General features: G+C 38.7%; 1 protein-coding gene across 12 annotated transcripts in view; it reads right to left on the reverse strand.

The window, feature by feature from the left end:
* Positions 1 to 997: 997 nt before the first annotated feature.
* Positions 998 to 26,673, reverse strand: part of YAP1 (Yes1 associated transcriptional regulator) — a 135,536-nt gene continuing 109,860 nt past the window's right edge. For 6 of the 12 annotated variants that reach the window (XM_070803317.1, XM_070803318.1, XM_070803308.1 and 3 more), the window contains 4 exons: positions 23,999 to 24,046; positions 11,066 to 11,196; positions 6,194 to 6,306; positions 998 to 4,658 (listed from right to left, as the gene is read on the reverse strand). In XM_070803317.1, coding sequence (XP_070659418.1) covers positions 4,420 to 4,658; positions 6,194 to 6,306; positions 11,066 to 11,196; positions 23,999 to 24,046 — 531 coding nt within the window. In that variant the 3' untranslated portion in view covers positions 998 to 4,419. The remainder of the gene's footprint in view (positions 4,659 to 6,193; positions 6,307 to 11,065; positions 11,197 to 23,998; positions 24,047 to 26,673) is intronic. The other 6 variants (XM_070803319.1, XM_070803320.1, XM_070803312.1 and 3 more) reach the window with 1 other exon arrangement.

Raw genomic sequence — 26,673 nt, forward strand, 5'->3', positions numbered from 1 at the left:
CCATTACTAGTCCTTTACAATTCTGGTTCACAGACTCCAGAAGGACTGCAAGCCATCCAGTGTAAAGCGTACCGTCTCTAAGAGCAGCTCCCTAGTAAGAGAGGCAATGTCTATAGACACACATTTGCACATTTAACATTTGTGTTAAAATGCACAACCAGTAGTGGTTGTGCATTTTACGGAAGGGGAACAATCAATTTCAAGTTCCACAAAATGTTTTACTATCATAAAGAAATTATACATAATAAAACACTGTTTTCAGACTTGCCTCACCAAAAACATGTCAATAATTAAAGATATTATATACACACAGAAATAAACGATTTTCAAAGACAATCAAATCTACTTCTTCAAAGTTCAGAGCCTACCACTTAAATCTGTGAGTGTTTTAATTTATAAAATAATATCTAATAATTTTCCTAAGTATTATAGGGCTTCCCAGGTAGTGCTAGTGATGAATAACCCACCTACCAATGCAGGAAACAAGAATTGTGGGTTTGATCCCTGGGTTGCAAAGATCCCCTGAAGGAGGGCACAGCAATCCACTCTAGTATTCTTGCCTGGAGATTCCCACGGACAGAGGAGCCTGGTGGGCTATGGTCCACAGGGTTGCAAAGAGCTCGATAAGACTGAAGTGACTTAGCATAGCACATTAAGTATTCTATTTTGGAGATATAAAACCAAAGGCTATTTTGAAAGAAACACTATTTTCTTCTGTGCTATTAACACATGTAGTAAAATCTTTTAAGACTGAAGGGGATACAGTTCTGCTTATACACTTTTATCAATGAGGATGGTTTACAGGAAGAGTACAGAACATAAAGTTCAAGGAATTATATCCACACTACAAAAGTTCCCAGTGCCAAACCGACCCTAAGTTTAACCTGTCTGCCAGTTACCACTATAATCACCTTTTATTACTTGCACTTGTTCTACTGGAAGACCCATTAAGAAGCCAAAAAAGTTTTAAATACATTAACTGTTAAAAACAACAAAGAAGCGTTTAAAGAAAGAATATATTTGAACCATATAAACAAACAAAAGGTATTACATAAGAAAAATAATGTAACAATTTATGTAAGTACCTAACATATGAGCATGCTCTTACATCTAAAACAAAAAATAAAACGGTAACATTGGTACTATATATATATATTTGACAAGTGTGCATTAAAGAATTCTCTACTATAAAACATTTAAAATGTGGAGAATATTTTGCCAAGACACAGAAAACAACTGTTAAGATAGGCACACCCACAATTCTTATAAAAACGTGCTTGTGGAAGATAAAACTGATCCGAGCATTCACTTCTCAGGTGTGAAGAAGTTCTGAAACTGTAAATCACTGGATATTGCCTCCCACTTTTGCACTGTTTGAGTTTCAACACTGATTAGTATAAATTATGAATTACACAATTAGTTTTATTTTTAAAATTTTAGTGTTTCTGCCAAGGTTCCATATAAAATGCATCTATTTAGTATGAATACTTAAAACAGCAACATCATTTGTATAAAAGTTACTTTCTAATTTTTTTTAAAGCACTGTTGTTTAGAAAATAGTTATTATAACAAATAGTGCTCTGGAAAATCTGAAACTACAAATCAATATGCTCCATCAACCATAAGTAGATCTAATAAGCCCTAACTAAAAAGAACACAAATGTAAAAAGCTGATAAATTTAAAGATTATAAAATTGGTTTATTGTAAAAGCAATTCAAGAATACCCAGTTAAAATCTTATTCCAATGCCACCCAATACAACCAGGAAGCAGTTAAACACTTTTACATTAGGAACAAGGACAAAAAACAAGAAAGACCACATCAAGGCTGTGATTCAAATTCATAAAGAGAAAGGATTAGGTCTCCTTCAGGTCAGTACAACGGGTACGATTAGGTCAAAGCACCGTGTCCTTCAGACACCATGGTGCTGCCACAACACTGAGGTATAACTGGGTAAATCCAAGTTGTCGGGGAATGAAGAACTCCATATTTTTGTTTTGTGGGTGTACTTAAGTGATTGAAATTTTAGGAACAACTGCCTTTAATGACAGCAATATGCAAGACAAGTTTTTATTGAAGAAAAAGAAGCTTATAAAGTTCTCTATCAAGGTCCCACTAAATCTTCACAGCCCCCCTCCCATTTTCCCACCCTCTTCCCTAATCTAAAGCTACTCTGCTGATATATAAGATGAGATCTTAATTTGTGGCTAATGGCAAATTGTAGGCACTCCTTCTAAGTAGCTTTGATCTTCTGCATATAAAGAAGCCAACATGCTGTATCATCCATCCATAAACTCAATTATGCATTCTAGGCAGAATTTCATTATTCCTCTAAAAAAAAAAAAAAATCAATACATCTATCTGCACAGTGGCCATTTCCCCCCAGACGTAATTCAAGATTTAATCTTTCTGCTGTTTTAATAATAGCCTTAGAGTCAATTATTACGAATGATCGACCTATGAATCAATATATATAACACAACGACTGCATTTTGAGCACTGAAATTACCTAATATAAAACTTTACTTCCAACTTTTGCAATCCTCTAAACTGAAGGGTCAAAATACTTATATTTTGTAATCAGAAAAAAAACCCCACCTATTTTCCAAAGTTGAGGCTTTTCATAGCAGTTTTAGCCAGGAAAAGGAGAGATTTCATGTCTTATAAACCCTTGAAAATAAGGGCTTACTCTATAAACACTGAAAGACCCTTAATCGTAGAGGTGCTGCTAGCTGATGCCACTATAATTCACAAGCAAGTATTACTTCATAGCTTATATTGAAGGGTTGATTCATGCTCATTTTGTTCCTTTAAAAATACTCTTTGGAAAACATTATTATTCCTGTAGACACATACTCTAGTTATATCTCTTCCAGTAAAAATAAAAGTATAATCATGATTACCTCTATTTCTTTGCTAAAATCAACTAGTAATATACATTAATCTGATCACTTTACCAGCTAACTTATGACCTTACAGTATCCCATATACTATCCAGGGTAAATTCTCAGCATATAAAAGTAGGAGCAAGTCTTATAAGTAAAAACAATTTTGTAGGCAATATTTCAATGTAGTCTTTAATGTGTTCATTATAAAAGAGAACTAAACTACTAGATTTTACTTCCAAAACTAAGGCGAAGGTAATCTTCCAAAGCTAAAGGGGATAATAAAGCCATTTCTTGTTTACTTCTTTCAAATTTCAGCAGATAATATCCACTGTGTGCCCAGAGGTCATACAAGACTCCTCGAGGCACTATCCATAAGAACAGCCCTTTCTAGAACACTAAACCACCACCACCTGCACACTACCCCAACCGGATTTAGACTACTTGTGAAATATAAACTACTAGTCTTGTATTCTAAATGCATACATTCATAGCTACCATTTTAAAATAAATTGGAAAGTAGGGAAAACTCAAAAAAAAAAAAGATACATTCTGCTATCACACTATTATAAACATTATAAGTGTGTGTGTGGGTATATATAAAGAGAGCTGATTACCAAGATTTAAATAAGATGGTAAAAAAAACCAGGACATGTAGATTTACCAAAGGAACTATAATAACTGTCCCAAGCTACAAGTATAAACAGATGCACTACAATGGTAATTTGCCTTAGATTCTGAGGAAAAAAGAAAAAAAAAAGAAAAACCCCTAAGACAATAAAAATCCCAATGAAGACCAAAAAAAAAAAAAAAAAGAAAACAAACAAACAAAAAAAACCCACAATAAAACCCACCAAAATCTATACTAGAGTATGTGGCAATAATTAATATATTTCTATGGAAATTATCTCAAGCCTTATAAGCTCCTAAAATAAAATCAAGGTCACTATGTGACTAATGATAGCACTAGGAGGAAAAAAACCCACTGAAAGTAAAACAGTCTTCAGCCTTGGTTTCAGCTAGCTCTTCAAATCAGTCTAAGTACTAAACATCAGATACAACATTTTTGGCTTGTTAGACCAGTAAGTCATGTTTTTCCACTGGCCAAAGGCAGCTGAAGAACAATTGCTTGAACAAACTAAATGCCGTGACATGAAGCATTTGACTTCCAAGTCTGAGTATTTAGTTAAAATGATTGGTGAACATCTAACTGGGCAAAAGGAATGGCATCCATCATCCAAACAGGCTCACTTCCCCCAGCCCCCAAAACAAACAGTAGTTATAATAGCAAAAGAAACAAAAAAGTTTTTTTTTTTTGATTCCTTAGAGCCAACTATGGAAGAGGTCAGCAATATATTAACAGCAGCAATGGACAAGGAAGAGCAAAATAGTGGATGAAAGAATCCTGCTGGACGTTTGTTCATCTTTTTCTGTATTAGCCAGAAGACTGCCCCTGGCTTAACTGGAAATTTCAGGTATAGGTCTTATCTCCTTAGATCCTTCACAGATTTAGAATTCAGTCTACCTGAGGGCTCTATAACCATGTAAGAAAGCTTTCTTTATCTAGCTTGGTGGCGGCCAAAACAGACTCCATGTCGTTGAGGATGTCGGAGCTCAAGGCTTCTTGCAGGCTCGGCATCAGCTCCTCCCCTTCTATGTTCATCCCATCTCCCTCCAGGGTTCCGAGGTCCACGTTTGTCCCAGGAATGGCTTCAAGATAGTCTGGGAAACGGTTCTGCTGGGAGGGCAGGGTGCTTTGGTTGATAGTGTCACCTAGATGGACCAGAGAAAGAAAACAGGTCCTTTTCGAAAAGCTGGCATCATGACACGCACAGGGAGAGAAACACATTCCTGACAGACTTCCTCCACTGATGCCCACAGTTTACTTTAGGCCAAACAACCCACAGACAGCAAAGTCACAACGCCAAGTGTCCTTCTGCTTCATGTGTTCAGATACTGAACAAGTGTGACTGCTGACTACTGCATGGTCAGCACTGAAGAGGGTTCTGGAAAGAAATTCGCTGAAACATTATATACTCAAGAGAGAGAGGACAGGTATGACACAGCTGCGTCAGTACTTTTCGTTGAAACATTATATACAGCGAGAGAGAGCAGGTATGACCAACACTGTCAGCACCTGACTGCTCCGGGCGTGCACCACCACAGTAAGGTAAAACATGAAGATGAATGGGTGTATCTGTCTTTCTCTAAGTACACACTGGGAACAGAATAAAAGAAAAAGGCTGCATGAAACTCTGTCCCACTCTCAGGAGGTCCACATTCACAACAGCAAAACCACGCCTCCCATAAAACCACGCCTCCCAGAAGTCCTTAGAAGAGTAAGTCTTCCTAGCTTTGCTTACAGGTCTCCCAAACTTACCTGGCCAAGAAACCTTTTTTGCTCATGATGATGTTAACATTCATGAACACTTCAATGGAATATGCTTTCAGAAAAACCAACAAAAACCATTAATTGTTATAAAAGTTTAGAAAGAAGGGAGAAACGGGGGAGACAGGAAAAGTGTTATGAGTGAAATGGGTTTGAGGTGACTCGTACAGATGATTTCAGATCCAGGGTGGTGATGACGAGATGGTGGTGTGGATTCCCAGGGACACAGACGCCATGGGCTGGATGCACACCATCCCCGCCAAATGCTCCCAGAAGCGGCCAGCTGAGGGGCCAGCTAGCCGGAGAGCTGTTTCACTGCCCAGTCAGCTCGTGCCCTCTGACAGCTGCCAAGTCCAGGTCAAAGGGTAAGCCACAGGAGCAAGGGTTCTATCGCCACTTCTGTGGGGCAGGTTTCAAGCTCCTGAAACTCTTCTAAGAAAGGAGGTAAGGCCACCGCCCAACCTTTCCAACCTGCCAACCTGAGGCGCGCATCACCTAAGTTGGACAAAAGACCCTCACAAAAAGAGGGAAGCAGACAAAGAATCACATACACAGAGACATATAAATCAAATACAGAGCTCTTGCTCTCAAGTTAAGAATAAATATCCATATAACAGAGACTTCTAATATGGTCCTCAACTGCCCTGCCCATTAACTCAATATTTTAAATGCTAAGTCATGTCAAATAGAGATAAGACATCCATGACATTTAAAAGCTCGGAAAAGACTTCAATTACAAGACGTTATTAAAAAAAAGAAAAAAAAAAACCAACAACAAAGCAGGGCTCAATTAAGTTTATAGGATCTTACCTGGTTTTCTTCTGAATACTCTTGGCTCACTATAGTTTATCAGACCCAGCAATAAAATGACTGTATCTGACTGAAAGCTAGATGACCGAGAGGAACAAAAAGTACCAACCTGTATCCATCTCATCAACACTGTTCAGGAAGTCGTCAGGGGTCCGAGGGACGCTGTAGCTGCTCATGCTGAGTCCGCTGTCTGTGCTCTCATCGCGAGAGTGATAGGTGCCACTGTGAAGAATGAGGGTCACAGACCGACGCAACACACGTAAGAAAAGATTCCAAGGTGAACACAAACACTTGCTCAGTACCAACGTGATTCCCGGAGGGTGAGCGAAGACTCCTGCCCTGCAGCATCTGAAACAAGTGCCCTCCTTCAGGGCTGGTACCAAGCTCCTGTGCTACGAAGCGAAATGGACAAGTTGATCCTAATTCAGACTGGCAACCTCAGGGGGTCAAAATTTCTCCTAAGGTTCTGTGGTCATAGGGAAAAGCAAGATACACCCAGCTTTCCTGAGTGACAGGAAACTCTCGGTGTAATGCCGTTTGAATCGGGGGGCTCCACACAGCTCATCTGTCTCAAGGTCTCTGTGCCCTGAGTGGCAGTGGTCACAGGCATGGGTCAAAACACAGCTTTTAGGTGGTAATAAGACAGGCCTGCACTAGCTTCCTGCTGAATTCCTTGGCTCATGCAGAGTTTAAGCCAGAAAAATGAACCCTAAATAAAGAACCAGAATTTCTTTTTGAACTGGGCCAAAACAGATGAGTCACTGCTGATAAGAACAGAACTCACTAGCTTGATTTCCTTGCTTCTGTTTGGGAAAGTGGGGGGAACCCCGAACAAATACCTCAGCATGAAATAGGAGTCCTGAGAGTTCCAATGGAAGGAACTGATTAAAAACAAAAACCAAAACAGCCCTGCAAGGCACATAGCTTGAGAAAAACAGAACCAAGATAGATTTTTACTTTAGGCTGAATGAAAAGTATCACAGATTTACATACAAGTATGGTAAATATTGTAAAAAAAATCTGGAAAAGGTCAGTTTTCATTCCAATCCCAAAGAAAGGCAATGCCAAAGAATGCTCAAACTACCACACAATTGCACTCATCTCACACGCTAGGAAAGTAATGCTCAAAATTCTCCAAGCCAGGCTTCAGCAATATGTGAACCATGAACTTCCTGACGTTCAAGCTGGATTTAGAAAAGGCAGAGGAACCAGAGATCAAATTGCCAACATCCGCTGGATCATGGAAAAAGCGCGAGTTCCAGAAAAACATCTATTTCTGCTTTATTGACTATGCCAAAGCCCTTGACTGTGTGGATCACAATAAACTGTGGAAAATTCTGAAAGAGATGGGAATACCAGACCACCTGACCTGCCTCTTGAGAAATCTGTATGCAGGTCAGGAAGCAACAGTTAGAACTGGACATGGAACAATAGACTGGTTCCAAACAGGAAAAGGAGTACATCAAGGATGTATGTTGTCACCCTGTTTATTTAACTTCTATGCAGAGTACATCATGAGAAATGCTGGACTGGAAGAAACACAAGCTGGAATCAAGATTGCTGGGAGAAATATCAATAACCTCAGATATGCAGATAACACCACCCTTATGGCAGAAAGTGAAGAGGAACTCAAAAGCCTCTTGATGAAGGTGAAAGCGGAGAGTGAAAAAGTTGGCTTAAAGCTCAACATTCAGAAAAGGAAGATTATGGCATCCGGTCCCATCACTTCATGGGAAATAGATGGGGAAACAGTGGAAACAGTGTCAGACTTTATTTTTCTGGGCTCCAAAATCACTACAGATGGTGACTGCAGCCATGAATTTAAAAGACGCTTACTCCTTGGAAGGAAAGTGATGACCAACCTAGATAGCATATTGAAAAGCAGAGACATTACTTTGCCAACAAAGGTCCATCTAGTCAAGGCTATGGTTTTTCCTGTGGTCATGTATGGATGTGAGAGTTGGACTGTGAAGAAGTCTGAGCGCCGAAGAATTGATGCTTTTGAACTGTGGTGTTGGAGAAGACTCTTGAGAGTCCCTTGGACTGCAAGGAGATCCAACCAGTCCATTCTGAAGGAGATCAGCCCTGGGATTTCTTTGGAAGGAATGATGCTAAAGCTGAAACTCCAGTACTTTGGCCACCTCACACGAAGAGTTGACTCATTGGAAAAGACTCTGATGCTGGGAGGGATTGGGGGCAGGAGAAGAAGGGGACGACAGAGGACGAGATGGCCGGATGGCATCACTGACTCGATGGACGTGAGTTTGAGTGAACTCCAGGAGTTGGTGATGGACAGGGAGGCCTGGTGTGCTGCGATTCATGGGGTCGCAAAGAGTCGGACACGACTGAGGACTGATCTGATCTGATGGTAAATATCCTCAGAACACTACTTTCATAAACAGAAGACTTCCCTAACCTAGTAGCACGGAGACACCAGGTGGCATCGACAGTAAAGTCAGGGGTTCTCCTAATTCTAGAAAACCTTACAGCACAGTGTGAAATAAAGGCAACTGTAATTCTTAACAGTCACTGACTACAGAGGGAACTTAACTTTCCTCACAGCTTGGACGTTTGAAGAGCTGTTCAGTTTACACAAAAATTAAATAAAAAATAACTAAGCTTTAAAACCAAGCTTTCACAGTTGCTCAAGGTTGAGAGCCCAAGCCCTTAAACCTCTTCCCTACATTACTCAATGCACTTGCCTTGTTCCCTCTTTCACACTGTATATTGCAACCACTAGTTCAATGCTTCTGTCAGATTTTGGCAAGATTCGAAAGCCTCACACAGATCCAAGAAAACACAAATTTGCCTCTGAGACCATTTGTACACAATGCAGCCACTTCGGAGAAGCCCTCAGGATGTGGTTTGTTTTTATTTTGCCTGACTCCATCTGGGACAAGGGCCTGGTCCTAGTCATCACTCTATTCCCACTGCTCACCACGGGGCACATATCAAGACACTCAAGACTCTGTTACAGAATGGCTGAATTTACACAGTTGTTCAGAGTTCTTTCCAGGCCTCAGGGGAAGCACATGGGCATTCCTGAGGACAGAGTTCACAAGGCCATTTCCCTGATTAGGAACTGCTCCTTGCAGCCCCCATCTCCCTCCAGTGACACGCACTGAGCATCTGCTACTATGTGACAGGGATGAGACAAGGCTGAGCAATCGGAGGTTAATGACAACAGCCTGCAACTGATGCTTTCTGAGAGGCTCACAACTTCAGGGAGGGAGGGGAACAAATACATATACAAGGGCTACAGTGCTTTCAGAAGAGCAAACTTTCAAAGTACAGGGGAAAGGTTTAATGGAGCAGAATGCCGGAGCTGGCCTTGAAACACCTGAGTAAAAAGGAGACGAGTCAATGTACCACCACCACCAGAGTCAACTCCATGGGCAAGTTAGGGGAACAAGTGCTTAGAGTTTAAGGAATATCATAAATTAAATACAGGCAGTGGGGGAAACCATCCAACGTTTCTGAAAAGAAAAATGCTAGAGTTACATGTGTGTTTTAGAAAATGGGGTACTACAGACAGGAGACATGGGATTCTGCCCTGAGACTAGCAACTCTGGGGATGATTCACTCTGTTCTTTACCAGAAAAGAGAATCTTAAACTGTAGCTTAGCTTTTATCAAAAGTTCTAAGAATCTGCACAAACGACTACCAGGAGGCTACGCGGTCTCCATCCCTCTTTTCTAGATGGTCTCATTTTATCCCTGGACCAATAAACACAAGCCTTCAGTGACATGGGTACTGGAATTACATTGATCTGAAATTTCCTCTGTGGGGGAAAAAAGGTCTGTGGCTATGACTTTTCTGGCTATTAACCTCAGAATTATAATTTTCTATAAATACACTCAATTATTGGCAGGACTTTAAACTGCATGTATCAGAGAGTAAATACAAAACTTAAATACATTTTAGATGGCCTTTGAGTTGTCCTGTTTTCAATGTCATTTGTTTCCAGGAGTTTTTCATTTCCCTTTTGATTTTTTCTTAGATGGCCTTTGAAATCAAACCAGTCAATCAGGCCACCAGCACTAATCTTAAGATAAAGCAAGTTTATTGTACTAAACATTTTGGTATGACAAGATATCTTATTTTTCTTAGGGTCTGGCTGTTTTCAATTCAACTTGTGAGAACTGAAAGGGTAGCATAATAACCTTCCTAAATCAATATACCTTTCAACATTCTTAAAAGTGCACTGTCTAAAACTGATTACAAACAAAAGCAAAGACCAGAAAGCATTTGTTCCTTATTTGAAAAATCGAAACTGCATAAATATTTGACAATCTACAAGAAATAATTGTAGTTAAGTCTTAGTTTTAAATGCCTTTCTAGGCAAAGATGATGATCTGTCTCAGCCTGTTCAACACAGCACTACATATAATAACATCTTTGCAATATACCCGAAATCCAAGATTTCTGGTAATTCACTAAAAATCATCCTTAACTGTGCTATTTTGGAATACTCTTTAATATTAACACATTATTTGAAAGAGACACAACCTTACTTTTTATCTCCTTGACCTATAGCCCTTAAGAATATGAGGCCTTACAGTGCTCCTGTAGTGAAACTTCTCAGGTTGAACACTTAGGTGGAAAATTCCTTCCAAAGATTCTTATAATGCTGCCCTAAGCAGGTTTAAGATGCCTTTTTTTTTTCCTGCTTTCATAGAAAGGCATTCACATGTTCCTTCATGATTCTGCAAGTAACTGTTAGTCAACAGCACAGGCACAAGCAAACACGTGACTCTGAGTAAGTATCCCCTCTACAAGTCTCAACAGCTCATTTCCTCTCACAGCAGCCAGCGTCTAATCCTCAAGCTTTATTGTACGAGCCCTTTATGGAGAGATTCATTTACAGCCGTGGTTCTTGGCCCACACGGATGTTCAAACAGCTTATTATATATAAGAACTAAGGAGAACACTGTAAGCTGTGATTTTTTTCAGATGTTGGCCAGTAGCAACTCTTACCAACCTGTTAAGAAAGGGATCTGAGCTATTGGTCGTCATGGTTCTCAATTCCTGAGACATCCCAGGAGAAGATACTGGATTTTGAGTCCCACCATCCTGCTCCAGTGTTGGTAACTGGCTACGGAGAGCTAATTCCTAAAAAAAAAAAAAAAAAAAAAAAAAAATCAACACAAACAGAATCAATCCACTAATTAACAAATTTATCATTAGATTTAAAGTAATAACCCTGTACATATAAAGCTTAAGTATTAACATCTAAAAGTTATTGAGTTGACCAGTCAGAAGGGCCAAGTTCTTCTCTCCATTTCAAGTCACTGAACATTAAATTACATAAACTGAAAGTTTATCCAGGCTTACTAACCCCCCAACATATACTTAACTAACTTAACTACTTAGTTTTCTCTTGTTATTTTATTCTGGCAGACATGCCTAAATCCCTCCTTTAGAATAGGGTGGCAAGTCTGACCAACTCTCATACAGTTTCATATATTTGGCACCAGTAATAAAAATAAGGTCAAAAGAACAAAATTTGGTGATTTACCAAGACACCAACACTCCTCACTGCCCTTCTGCACTGTTTTATACTTTGGTATCAAGCGACTCAATCTGACTTCAGGTTTTTCAGTCTTGAGCTACGGATATCTTCAGGGGTATCCAACAGTTTCTCAGCAGGATACCACCTGGAAACTGAGCAAAAGCTGTGAGCCATCACTACTGACTGTTTCAGAAGGCCTGCCCCAACATGCTTTCAAACATTCTAGGTCCCAGCTTTTCACCTGCCCAGGGCTCCAAGGCTAGTTCACTTCTCTCTGGCCAAGTCCTACACCTTCTTTACCAGCTTGTCCTTTCCTCACCTTTTCATCCATTCACCGCACCCTTCTCTGAGGATTTCCACTGTGCCTCTCAAGCTCTCATCAGCATCTTCTGCTAGAGATCAGCTTTCTCCTCCTTGACAGTTTTGGTCTGACTTGAAACGTGGCTTTCTATCACAAAGGACACTTCCCAGCTCTTGCAAGTGGGCAAGCCTGCTCACCGAGGCACACACCACCTCCAAGACCCTCCCTCCCAGGGCACTACTGGGTCCAGAGGCCGTGGAGGTATTCTCTGAGCTCTGCACCAACATTTCTAGACTTTGCAACGACCACTTTTTAACTCAGGTTTCTCCCTTCTAGATACACCATCCTTTAAATGGTTTCTTAGCCAGAAAGTCATGACAGAATGCAGAGGGTCTGTGAACTTCGATGGAGAAAAAAAGTTACATCTTTATTTCATTAAACCGTAACTGAAATTTAGCATTTTCTTCAAGTATGTTAGGCAACAAACAGTAGTATTTACTATACCTCTGATTTTTCATCAGTAGAAAACATTTTCATATCATACTCCAGTTGTTAAGTTTCTTAAAAATGTTCACTGCTATTCCAATATTAGTCATAAGACATGCCATGATCTCTCATTACTTATACATTATGCAGATGATTTATTCAACATGGGAGCTCCATAAATTTCTGGATTCCAATGATCTTTATCCCCACATACCTCAAAACCACCCATTTGTACAGCCAAGACCTTGCTATTCAAAACCAAACCTGCCTGTACAATCTTTACGCACGTTTGGGACAATGATCAGTGTTTCACTTTATTCAAACTGCACTTTACCACTCGGGAACTATCAACAGCCATGCACAAAATCTACATAGTAATCTAATGTTGAAGTTCCTGGATTTCTACATTGCAACAGCACCGTTCACTACTGTATTTCCATCAGCAGCTCCCTTGTCATATCCTGAACTGGTATACAAAGTTCTTTCCCAGAAATCTTACACATGCTCATCCTGCTTTCTGGGACCGTATTTTTTCTTTCCACCCAGTTCCACCCAATAAGAGGTAGAACTCTTACTATTCCAGGTTACTGGCTGTTTTCCCCTACAAGCTTGAACTCAGGCCTGATCATTTTATTTATTCCTTTAAAATTTGTTTTAAAATGTATTTATTCCTGGCTGTGCTGGCTGGGTCTTCCCTGTCACGTGTGAGCTTTCTCTAGCTGCGCTGCGTGAGGGCGCCTGTTTCCCGAGGCTGCAGCCCCTCCTGCTGCAGAGCTCTGCTTGAGTGCGCAGGTGCGCGCGCCATGGGGCCCAGCCACCCCGAGACCTCCTTCCGAGTGGGGGGTTGAGTCTGTGCTCCCTGAACTGGCAGGTGGACCCCCAATCACTGAACCACCAGGGAAGCCCTGAGTGGATCATAGTAAATACACACAAGTACCTTTAAGATTCTTGATACACACACAAATTTTGTTTCAACACAGCAAATTCCAACAATGAATCAATACTAAAAATATGCTTGCTACATTTCTATGCTGAGATTGCTAAGAAATGCTAAGAGAAAAACCATACAGCTATCCAGATTATCATAAATTAATTCTCTGGTCTTGGCTGGGCCTCTAGTATCACTTACTTTTTTTTTGGTGGTGGTCGTGGTTGGGGGTGGGGGTGGTTCTTGGTTACTTTTTCTCACATTCTCATGATTACTACTCCAAATCTGGCACACTCTCCCAAGCCCCCAGTCACTCACGTGCTCTCCCTTTCTCCAGCTCCCTCCCATTTAAATCAGGACACTACAGGTCATCAGCCACAATCATGGTTTTCTGGTTCCCCCTGTCACCCTGGGCTGCTCCCACAAAGCCATCTTCATTCATACTTACATCTTCTCTTCCAGGCTTAAAAAATGGATTCCCCACCGCCAACTCCTATTCTAGGCCAACCCAGGCTCCTAGCAGCTTCTGGGGATCCCATTTACTGGTTTTCTCTGTATGTTCTATCTAACATCACCCACGCCCCACTTTCATCTTACAAAGTAACAAGTGACTCTAAAGCAAAGACAGTTTGCACTCCCCACAGACTGCAGGTCTGTGATATGGCATGTTTTCCTCTGATACTATGTCTTTCATACATTCTTCTCTTGACTAAAAAAAGAACAATACTTCTATTTAAGATCCAGTTACCTTCTCTAGGTAATTCTCCAGAACGACCCCATCTCCATCTTTAGATTGAATTACACAGATGGACATTATGTCTTTAACACCCTGTTCAGTTCAGTTGCTCAATTGTGTCCAACTCTTTGCGACTCCATGGACTGCAGCACACCAGGCTTCCCTGTCCATCACCAACTCCCAGAGCTTGCTCAAACATACGTCCATCGAGTCAGTGATGACATCCAACCATCTCATCTTGTCATCCCCTTCTCTTCCCGCCTTCAATCTTTCTCAGCATCAAAGTCTTTTCCAGTGAGTCAGTTCTCTGCATCAGGTGGCCAAAGTATTGCAGCTTCAGCTTCAGCATCAGTCCTTCCAGTGAATATTCAGGACTGATTTCCTTTAGGATTATTAACTGGTTTGCTCATCTGTAACTCCATGGACTGCAGCACACCAGGCTTCCCTGTCCATCACCAACTCCTGGAGCTTGCTCAAACACATATCCATAGAGTTGCTGATGAAATTCAACTGTCCAAGGGACTCTCAAGAGTCTTCTCTAACACCACAGTTCAAAACCATCAATTCTTCAGCACTCAGCTTTCTTTATGGCCCGACTCTCACATTCACACGTTATTAGAAAAACCATACTTTAACTAGACGGGCTTTTGTTGATAAAGTAATGTCTCTGCTTTTTAGTGTGCTGTCTAGGTTTGTCATAGCTTTTCTTCCAAGGAGCAAGCGTCTTTTAATTTCATGGCTACAGTATCCATCTGCAGTGATTTTGCAGCCCAAGAAAATAAAATCTGTCACTGCTTCCCTATCTATTTTGCATGAAGTGATGAGACCGGATGCCCTGAAATTAAGTTTTTTGAATGCTGAGTTTTAAGCCAACGTTTCCACTCTCCTTTCACCCTCATCAAGAAGCTCTTTAGCTCCTCTTTGCTTTCTGCCATAAGGGTGGTGTCATCTGTATATCTGAGGTTATTGATATTTCTCCTGGCAATCTTGATTCCAGCTTGTGCTTCATCCAGCCCAGCGTTTCTCATGACTACTCTGTATATAAGTTAAATTAGCAGGGTGACAGTATTCAGCCTTGATGTTCTCCTTTCCCAATTTGGAACCAGTCTGCTGTTCCGTGTCCAACTGTAAATGTTTTTTCTCGATTTGCATACAGGTTTCTCAGGAGGCAGGTAAAGTGTCTGCTATACCCATCTCTAAGAATTTTCCACAGTTTGTTGTGATCCACACAAAGGCTTTAGTATAGTCAATGAAACAGAAGTAGATGTTTTTCTGAAATTCTCTTGCTTTTTCTATGATCCAATGGATGTTGGCAATTTGATCTCTGGTTCCTCTGCCTTTTCTAAATCCAATTTGAACATCTGGAAGTTCTTGGTTCACATACTGTTGAAGCCTAGCTTGGAGAATTTTGAGCGTTACTCCTCTGGTGTTTGAGATCAGTGCAACTGTGCGGTAGTTTGAACATGCTTTAGCATTGCCTTTCTTTGGGATTGGAATGAAAAGTGACCCTTTCCAGTCCTGTGGACACTGCGGAGTTTTCCAAATTTGTTGCCATACTGAGTGCAGCATTTTCACAGCATCATCTTTTAGAATTTGAAATAGCTCAGCTGGAATTCCATCACCTCCACTAGGTCTGTTTGTAGTGATGCTTCCTAAGGCCCACTTGACTTCACATGCCAGGATGTTTGGCTCTAGGTGAGTGATCACACCATCATGGTTATCTGGATTATTAAGATCTTTTTTGTATAGTTCCTCTGTGCATTCTTGCCACCTCTTCTTACAATCTTCTGCTTCTGTTAGGTTCATACTGTTTCTGTCCTTTATTGTGCCCATCTTGGAATGAAATGTTCCGTTGGTATCTCTAATTTTCTTGAAGAGATCTTTGGTCTTTCTCATTCTATTGTTTTCCTCTATTTCTTTGCATTGATCAATGCAAAGTTCAGTTCACTTCAGTCACTCATTCGTGTCCGACTCTTTGCAACCCCATGGACGGCAGCACGTCAGGCTTCCCTGTCCATCACCAGCTCCCAGAGGTTGCTCAAACTCATGTCCATTGAGTCGGTAGTGCCATCCAACCGTCTCATCCTCTGTCGTTCCTTTCTCCTCCCACCTTCAATCATTCCCAGCAGCAGGTGACCAAAATATTGGAGTTTAAGCTTCAACATCACTCTTTCCAATGAATATTCAGGACTGATTTCCTTTAGAATGGACTGGTTGGATCTCCTTGCAGTCCAAGGGACTCTCAAGAGTCTTCTCCAACACCACAGTTCAAAAGCATCAATTCTTCGGTGGTCAGCTTTCTTTACAGTCCAACTTTCACATCCATACATGATTACTGGAAAAACCACAGCTTTGACAAAAAGATCTTTGTTGTCAAAGTGATGTTTCTGCTTTTTAATATTCTGTCTAGGTTTGTCACAGCTTTTCTTCCAAGGAGCAAGCGTCTTTTAATTTCATGGCTGCAGTCACCATCTGTAGTGATTTTGGAGCCCTAAAAATAAAGTCTCTCACTGTTTCCATTAAGACTTTCTCTCTCCTAGAATTCTTTGGAACTCTGCAGTCATATAGCTATACCTTTGCTTTGCTCCTTTTTCCTTCTGCTTCTCTTCTCAGCCTGACATATATATGTACTTAGCACTTAGTACACGCTTATCTCAGCATTTATCACAAGATATTGTAATCATTCCTTCACTATTTCTTCTCTGTCCCTAAAGGTACAAAGTGAATAAATTAATGGATGCTTTGGAGCATAAAAGAGCTTCTAAACACTTTGAAGAATTTATATTGCTATTAAAATATGAGGATGTTAAAAGCAATAAAGTTTAAAATGAGTAAAATTACAGGCTCCAGATGAGGTTGATGACTCGGGAAGAGGCATTCTTTTGTTTTCTGTGTACCTAGTTTTGACTTCTTGCAACATGAAGCAAATAGATCATTACTGAAACAACTTAATAAACTGGCTATACTTTTCATATTGTCCTTCACAACTTTCTTACCCTTTTTGATCATTTCTATTTTTTTAAGGTTTTATGAAGCCAAAGCTAATTGCCATGTGCAAAATCTCCATGTTCTCATTCTGCCACATTGCTTGTTTGAAGCTGACAGATATTTCCTTCTTGCTATCTTTAACAACTGAATTTCTACTGTCAGCAGACACTGAAGAACCAACTATCCACATTTACAAAGAAAGGTAATTTAGAGATGTGAATAAGAAGGCCAATCTTTCTTATAAGTTGCTCAAGAAGATATCCAACCCCCCTGACAGGATACGGAAATATATACTTCTCATCAAATCTATTTTTGAGTCAAGACTAAGAGCAACTAACCTAGGGATTCACCTAAACTGAACTTGAAAGGAACAAGGGGGGAAAAATGCCACTTTATTTACTGGGAGTGGTGGCAGGATGATGTTAGCATTAACAGTAGGGAATACGGCGTGAAAACACATGTAATGTGGTAAGGCCAATAATACAAATAACATATACACAGATTACGGAACCCATACACACCAGGTATGAATATTCAGCTGAGGTTCGAAACTTCTAGTTACAGGAAAAATAAACAAAATCCCAAAACCAACCAGGGTTGATTAGAAGTACTTTTTGAAGTTTTATTGAGGTATAATTGATATATAATAGTTTATACATATATTATCCAAAGATGGGTATATTTTCACATAGCTCAGTATTTGCTAAAAACAAAATGACTTCAAGTAACTGAAGTTGACTTGGTAGCTCCCTCCCCAAAGCATTAATTCTTTTGTTAACATTTTCATCTGCTGTGAACATAATTTATTTCATGGACTTCAATAAGGAAGATCAACATTTTTGTTGATATTTTAAAGAAACTGTCAAGAGTTGGGGAGGAAAACCATATGTACTTATGTAGGAAAACAGGCCAACTTCTCCCCACTTCTTATATATAAGTTTGGAGTTCACATGAATATGAAAACAATAAGGCCCACTTCCATATAAACACACACACACACACACACACACACACATCCATATAGAGATGGAAAATCGCAGAAGTGTCTGACTCTGTGCTTTGCCTCGTCAGGTTTTAAAGGAAAGTGAATGTGGAGTGAGGTTAACTGAGAGAGTTCCTCCCTAAAGCTGTCCTGCTGCCAGTGAGGAACAATTAGATCATGGGTTTTCACTGTGAGTAAGCTTTATAATTCTTTTTATTCTTAGCCAAGGACTGCAAATGTGAAAGTGAACACACTGCATAAAATTAACAATTTTGTAGTAAAATATTAAAAATGTTTCAGATTAAAAATGTTTCAGAGTATACAGAATTTTTGCTAGTGACTTTGTGAGCTTAGTTGCTCAGTTGTGTCCGATTTTTTGCGACCCCATGGACTGTATCCCCCCAGGCTTCTCTGTCCATAGGATTCTCCAGGCAAGAATACTGGAGTGGGCTGCCATTCCCTTCTCCAGGGGATCTTCCTGATCCAGGATTGAACCAGGGTCTCCTGTATTGTAGGCAGATTCTTAAACGTCTGAGCCACCAGGAAAGCCCAGTGCCTTTATAGAAAAATAATTACTTTAATATGGATAAATATGAAATGAAGTTACATAATCTGAATTTTTTAATCAAAAATATTTTATATAAACTTTCTTCATACTATCCATCTTAAAATAATGCCTGTATATATCTACATATACCTATGTAGAATACATCCATTCTATTGAAATTATTAAAAGCATTTTGGATGAATATGAACATTATTTTGTAATTGAGTAAATCTGGCATAGCTGTTTTAAAAATCAGCCTTGGGACATATTTGGATTGTCTACAAAAACTGATTTCAGTTGAAACATTTCATGTTGAAAGTTACGTCTATCTCTAAAGAAGCTTTTTATCCGAACAAATGTCTAAAATTAGAATACTGAGCTAAAAATACAAGTTCGTCAAGCTTGTCTTTTCCCAAAGGTAGTCAGAATAAATAGTATGACAGACTTTCAAAAATGGAGAACTAAGCAAGTTATATGAAATTCAGCCAAAATTTATCATGCTTCTGTATTTCAAAGGTCAAACAGTTCTTTTAGAGTATTTGACTTTTTCTAACGGAAGCAAGTATTTTTAGCTCATTTTATTCTGTAATAATACAAAAATGTGGTGACTTTTCCCACTGAGCCTGTAAATCTTAGCTAATCTGGGATGCGTGTGGAGCCAGGGCTATCTGCACTGTAAGTCAAACTCATGGACCCAGTTTGGTCTGGAGGGAACTTTCCAGGATGGTTTATAAAGGAAAACAGGATGCGCCTGGTTTATATAGTGGACTTTTATGGACTCAAAATCTAGACATAAGCCATTGGTCCTTTTAAAATTTCCCTTCTTTTATTTAAATGGCAGTACCATTTCTCATAGGGTAAAAAAGATACTTTAAGATATTAAGTATTTTGGCTGCATAAAAAATTGATGCTTTGGTTCACATTATTTAGAAAAATAAGGAGAAAGGCAGTAGAAGAAGTCAGTAGTCTGGAAACACTTTGAACACTGCTAGATTACTAGCCCACTCCAGTGTCCTTGCCTGGAGAATCCCAGGGACGGGGGACACTGGTGGGCTGCCGTCTATGGGGTCGCACAGAGTCGGACACGACTGAAGCGACTTAGCAGCAGCAGCATCAGATTATTAAATTCTTAAGAGTACCCAAATGGAGGCATATGTCTATACAAAATCAAAATTTAGAAACCAGTCAAATATCTATCAATAGGTGAACAGATAAACAACTGTAGCATATTCCTACAATGGAATACTAGCAATAAGAGGGAATGAACTATAGATATAATATGAATGAATCTCAAAATAATCATGTTAAAGTGAAAAAGTTATGATCCCATTCATAGAAAATCCTATAAATTTAATGTCAACTTTACTTTCTTAAAGCAACTTTTTTCTTCAGCCAATACTATTTATGTCTCATTTCTGGATAATACATGGCACACAAATAAGTTTCCCCTTCTTGAACCCAATCTATTTATAGTAGGTTAGTTTAGTGAACTAGAAACAAAAATTTAGAAATGGAGAAAAACTCTAAAAATACACATCTTTTAAACAGTTTGTCTTGGTAATAGCAGTTTACGTCAACAATTTTTAAAACACAAGGAAAAAAGCCATTTCCTTCAACCATTCAAGATAGGTTCTCGTCATACCCCATTTTCTAACACAGTTTTAAACCACCATAGAATATTTAATCATGTAAAAAATTATTAAAACATTTAACCAATGTTGAGAATGCTTTTTGTTTTTTTAAATATTTGTGGCACTTACCAAAGTTATCTTCAACTTCAGAACAACCTTTTTGACTAAAAAATGTGTATGGATTTGGGGATAGTTATGAGAACTGTATGATAATCTTAAATTCTTAAAAAGGGATAATCAAAATAGATTTGCAGTTTTATGTTCCCACAGCATGATCCTGAGATTCAACACTCTGATCGATTCAACAGATCTGATCTCTTTTGTAATTTATGCTACCTCACTGGTCTCAAAGTAATAAAGTTACTATAACATTGTTCAAATTACCATGACCTTAATGAATAAAACAATGAGATAATCTATTAGAGTACGCAGAGCATGAGGCTGAATTTCCTCCCTTCTTATACAGTTTTTAATATGCCCATTAAAAATAAAATATTCATGGGAAAATACCAAAATGAATCTATGATTTACTCAATACTAAGACTTCAAAAAGGAGAGATAATCTTAGCTTTTCTAGTATCTGCTAACATAAAAGAGAGTCTGGAGGGAAAGAAAGCCAAAAACTTGCTATTATTAAATTCAGAAAAAAAAAATTGCAGTGATTATTTTCACATGGCTCTGAAAAGAGGTATTATTTTGCTCTATTTGACTAAAACTATGGACATCTGAATTTCTTCACCATTTTGGGCTAAGAGTGTAGTACAATATGTTTGATATTAATACTACAATATTAATTTTTATTTATTTAAATTATTTTTTATTAATTTTTTTAATCCCTCAAAACCAGTAACTGACCCTGGTGTGTATTTATTACTATATACATGGAATGGCAACTACACAATATTCATTAGCTGCAAAATATTTTTTGCAATATAAATAATTTCTATGAAGCTATAATTTCTATGACAAGTAAAGCAATTACTTGCTCAAAAATAAAGTTAAGATACCTATACATAGCAGTCTTATTTCTATTTTCTGGGTTTTTCAAGAATTCTGATGAGGGCTCTTGGGGATGTGTTTTGACCTAGGCTTGATGAAAGAAATGGAGAATCTTAATTAGTAAAAGGGAAGGGCAAAAGGATTCCTCATGAGTGGGATCATGGCAACAAGACAGAGGCGTGCACTTGGCTGAAGGAAGGTAACTGGTTTAACCAGAATTGAGAGAAAGAAAGAAGACTACTGACCACAGACCATACACTAGCCAGGCTGCAGAGTTTAGGCCTGATCTCACAGGTACTAAGGGAACCACAGGCGGTAAGAACCTCATTCTTAAGCCTAAAACAGGTAAAACATTCACACTCAGGTGGGGGAACTATTTTTTCTCCAAGTTGAACATTACATGCATGCTCAATCTCACAGAGCAAAGACAATTCTTACAGTTTCAAAGTTTTGTTGTTTTTTCTTGAGACTAGAAACTGCTTTAGAAACATAAAAATAGCTAATCAGAATTAAATTAAACAATTTAAAGCTCTATGAGGACAAGTTTTTCCAAAATTCTGCCAACAAACCCTAACAAAGGGGATAATTTCCATTTTTAACTAAGAAGATATACTAATGCCTTTAAAGTTGTCTTAATTTTTCAGAATTTTCCATTACCCTCACCCATACTGACACTAGCTTACATGACCAGAGAATCCTAGAGTATAGAGAATGCTACAGTACAGACATGTTTTGTTAATCCTATGCAGAAGTACTTAGTAATCTGTAAACATTTTGAAGTCTGATACCTTCCCACAGTCCAGAGCAAATGAGCTATATAATTATAAAATAATGTCACTGATTTCATTGTGTTTGTTAACTCATCTGTACTAATTTATATTAGAAAAATAAAAACAAATAAAAACAAAGATATCTGACAACTTTGAACAAAACTGCCTGGCACTCAAGTATTGAATGGATCCACTGCTTTTTGTTCATTATTCCTTTGTACAGTCTCTTCTTTGATACTGGAAAGTTTCTTCTTGCTTTCTTGATTATCTTGGTAACCTTATTTAAAGGCATCTTCACTTAAGACTGTTCTTTGTGAAAATTTTCCTGACATCTACATTAAGGTAATCTAGAAAATAAGTAGGATGAGAAAAACACAAATACTTGCTTGATACAAATACCACCAGTTTCTACGTATTTAAGCAATTCCAAATGTAGTCCTACATTGGAATTTCATACATTTTCCCAATTGTGCCAGGTAAATACACTGACAACTGAAACTTATATAACAAGCAAATAATATTTTATTCTCCACACATGGGAAGCTAATTTAAGAAATAAAACTTTTAATAAAACCTATCTCTTTTAGGTTTCCAGCTCTGGCTTAGACAAATCTAAGGGATCAACACTGTAATCTTAATACCATACAAATTTATTGATAATAGAATTTTAATTTATAAGCCTTAACTTTTATAAAGCTTTACTAGTAAAAGAAGTATCTAAAAACTCCTGATAATTTTAATGAGAGCAACTATTTAAACTTATACTGATATATGAAATAAAGACCTGAAGGTAGTTCATTTATTTATCAGATTTAAAGTTTAAGATCTTAATAGGAAAAAATAAACAGGAGACAACTTCAAAACACTTTAACACGGAGGACTTTCTGCTTGATCCCAAATCTCATTTGAATTAATGTCTGCTCCTATGTTTCCACTTTATTTAAAGATCCAATGCTACAGTGCTCTTCCCAGTCAAATGTGAAATTAGCAGCCCTCACTGTAAGAATGTCTGCACTGCTTTAGCAAAGATGATGTTCATGGATTATTCCCTTACTTGATTTCTTGATTAAAGAGAGCATTTATGAGTGAGATACAGAATAGAGATTTTCCTCTCACAAAGTCAGCTGGTCTCTGTGAGGATTCTATCTAGTACAGTTTCTAGACAGACAAGTTAACAGAATCTAATGTGAGTGGAGTTCTGACAATTCCTACTTCCACCTTTCATTCCAACACAATGCACCTGTCAGCCTAGTGCAGAAGAGCTACAGAGAATAAAATGAGGTATCTGATGGTCGCTTCTGCCCCCTGAAAAAAGTGCAATAATCCCTCAGCTCCTAATTCCTCCATAATCGCTGACCCTAAACACAGAGATCTCTTTGGTTTTAAGAATGAGATTCTCTTCATGAGTCAGACAAGTGCCTATGTTATAGAAGGAAAAAGTGGCCACAACCTTTGCATCTAAGTAAGATACCTTCACAAGCACTGTTTCTTTGGGTTCACCAGGGAGAAATGCTGATAAAAGCCAACAAAGAAACCCAAAAGAGTACTCAGGTAGAGCACTGTTCACTTCTCTCTTCTAGTGATCTTGATATTCTTTCTTTGGAATGTCCACTAGAAAAAACTTCCCCTTTCCTAGTAGTACCATTATACTCTAATAAGATTTCCTAAAGTAGCCTACCTAAGTAAATAATCTGTGCCAGCTTTGTTACTGTTCAAATTTTTAATTCCTATAAGTCACCGTAAGCACTCCTTTAGGCTACACAAATAAAAACCAGGCACACTTCAAGGCTACAGGATGCGCACACTACGTATCAGTGGGGGCTGAGGGGAGAGACCTCCACGAGTCAAAAGGACTACTACTGTGGGAGGAGCAGACAGTGTTGACTTTCTGGGAACAGCAATGTTAACTTAAGTAGCTGGGTAGGAAGAGGCCTCAAAGTTATTCTTCAGTGAGGACAGGCCCCCGGAGCACAAGTTTTTCTCTTTCCTAACAGCATATCTGTTTCAATGCTAAAACATCAGACAAGAGCCTACCTGACATTTTGGAGAATTGGCTGTGCTGGGATTGATATTCCGCATTGCCTAAGAGTGAAAAATAAGATGGATAAAAATTACTTTAAGCCACATGGTTTGGCTGTGTAGGCTGACTTACAAATTCCATCCAGACATATCACCATAGCACAGAATTCCCAAGCTAGCTCAAGAAGAAGCAGACTGGGGGAGACAGGAGCCAGTGGAGTCACCATGGAACAAACAGAAGCCTCAGCAGTGTTCACAGCGTTGAGGGCAGGACAGGAAGACTTCAGGTGTCAGGACTCAAACACAGCCTGATATTGGTCAGGCAGGTTCTTTACTTCTGAGTATTAGATGAAGCAAGAAAAATATAATTTGATGTTTCAGTGATAAGAAGAAACTGTCAATGGAAGAAGTTCACAGGAAGCCAAAAGACTTAAACTGAATTTATACTGACTGCTAAAAACAAACACCTTAAACAATACCCCATTAGTGTAAGATTAGAGCAGGTCGGTCACTTCAACAGAAGAAAAGACAACACAGTAGGCAGTAAAGAGACAAAGAATTCACCTGTAAAGGAAGGTATTCTGTCCGGGACCGTCACCCAGAGTAAGAGTGGGAATAAGGCTTAGGAAAATTCTAAATTCTTTATTCTAAAGAATTTTATAAGCAGCAGCATTCTGCCCACCAGGTGGGAAGGGGATGGGGGATGGGAGACAGCTGATCTACAGCAACAAAATGACGGATTTTAATCTTTCTTATTAATAAGGTTTCTTGGTTTTGATGGTCTTCAAATCACATGTGAAATTATATTTACTTACACCATCTAGTACTCAGTAACGACAAAATGAAAAGCAAGCAATGAAAACAGGCTGCGTAAAACGTACCCTGAAATTACTTTATTTCTTCCAATAGCTATATAATTATATTCTCCAAGGTGCTACCTTGTTCCGGTGATACAGTTTTATTTAAATGAAAAATATCTTTCCTTTATACTAATATGTTAAAAGTCTGTCAGTGGTATAGTAAACTTGTTAACATGCTTCCTTTTTCTACTTTCTGAAAGGCAGATGAGGAAATACTTCTTTCAAGACCACTTCATGACACCATATACTGGCATTATCTCTCTTACTCACTTTTGGGGCCAACCACACCAGATTATACTGGCAGGTTACTGACAGCTCAGTTTACAAGTGTGGCGGCCTGGAATCCTCATGGCTCAGTTTAATCCTTGGGTACCAGTTCTTCAAACCCCAAATCAGAGTTCAATCACTATACCAAGTTCATCTATTTCCATTAACACTCAAGTGACACTATTAAAATATAACCCTCGTGAAGAAAACAGTACCTTGTTCAAATGTCTACATCCTGGCAGCAAAAATGTAGCGTATAATGATATTTTTAATGCCTATCCTTAGTATGCTATGATTTAGGGCAGGGGCCATAGTATAGACACGTGTATTTCATGTTTGTAAATAAAGAGAATGTCTGGGGCGGGGGTGAGGCGAAGTATAAGAAATTGTTAGCTATTTACATCCAGAAAAGAGAACTAGAGAAATGGAAAAGGAGATTTTATTTTCACTTACACCTTTTGTACACTTTCAAAATCACATTGTGTTTTTATTACCCAAAATATTTATATACAAATTTTAAAATATACTAAGATCATAACCCCAACATCTGAACTTTAGATTTATCACTCTGAAATTGGAGATGAGGGATTGTATTCTTAAGGCACAGAAAAACCAGTATTTCGGAACCAAAACCGACAGAAATGGCCCTAAAGGTTTCCAGCTCTCTAATGTTAGAACCTGCCCTTCCCAACGTGAAAAAACAACCACAAGCAGGTAATTTTAAGGTACTTGGGGATCTTCTAAACTTGGGATAGCCTGTGTTACATTTTAAATAAAACACATCTTAGATTCAGCAATAGTGAAACATAGCTGTCATTTGAGAGGTATCATACTGGTATATTCTCCTAGACAAATAATTTGTTTTAAGTAAAAAATATTTCTCCCCAAGTGATGTTCCAGAGTTTCTCCCTTAGTGAAATCTTCAGATATTAAATAGTCTGCAATTCCCTGTACAGACATACCTCGTTTTATTGCACTTCACAGACACTGCATTTTTTTAAAAAACACATCGAAGGTTTGTGGCAACCCTGTGATTAGCAAACCTATCAGAGCCATTTTTCTAAAAGCAATTGCTCACTTCCGCCTCGGTGTCACATTTTGGTAATTCTCACAATATTTTGGCCTTTTTCATTATTGTTTTATTTATAATAGTGATCTGTGATGTTACTATTACAAAAAGATGACTCACTGAAAGCTCAGATGATGGCTAGCATTTTTTTCAGCAGTTAAGTATTTAAAAATTAAGTACTTTAAAAAAATATACACTGTTAAAAGACATAATGCTATTATACACTTAATAGACTATAGACTGGTATAAAGATTAACTTCTGTACGCACCAGCAAACCAAAAAACTCACGTGATTCACTTTACTGTAACACTCGCTTTACTGTGGTGGTCTGGAACTGACGGGCAATTTCTCCGAGGTATGCCTGTATATTTGAGGAAAAGCACCCTTGCTTCCTTTGCCTTCTGCTTGACTGCAGTGAACATGGCCCAAAGGCCTCTGTGTGACACGGGTTTACAAGTGACAGCCCACGCGCTCAGAGGCCAGCAAAGAGACT

This window comes from Bos indicus, chromosome 15, assembly GCF_029378745.1.
Source record: "Bos indicus isolate NIAB-ARS_2022 breed Sahiwal x Tharparkar chromosome 15, NIAB-ARS_B.indTharparkar_mat_pri_1.0, whole genome shotgun sequence".
NCBI lineage: Eukaryota > Metazoa > Chordata > Mammalia > Artiodactyla > Bovidae > Bos > Bos indicus.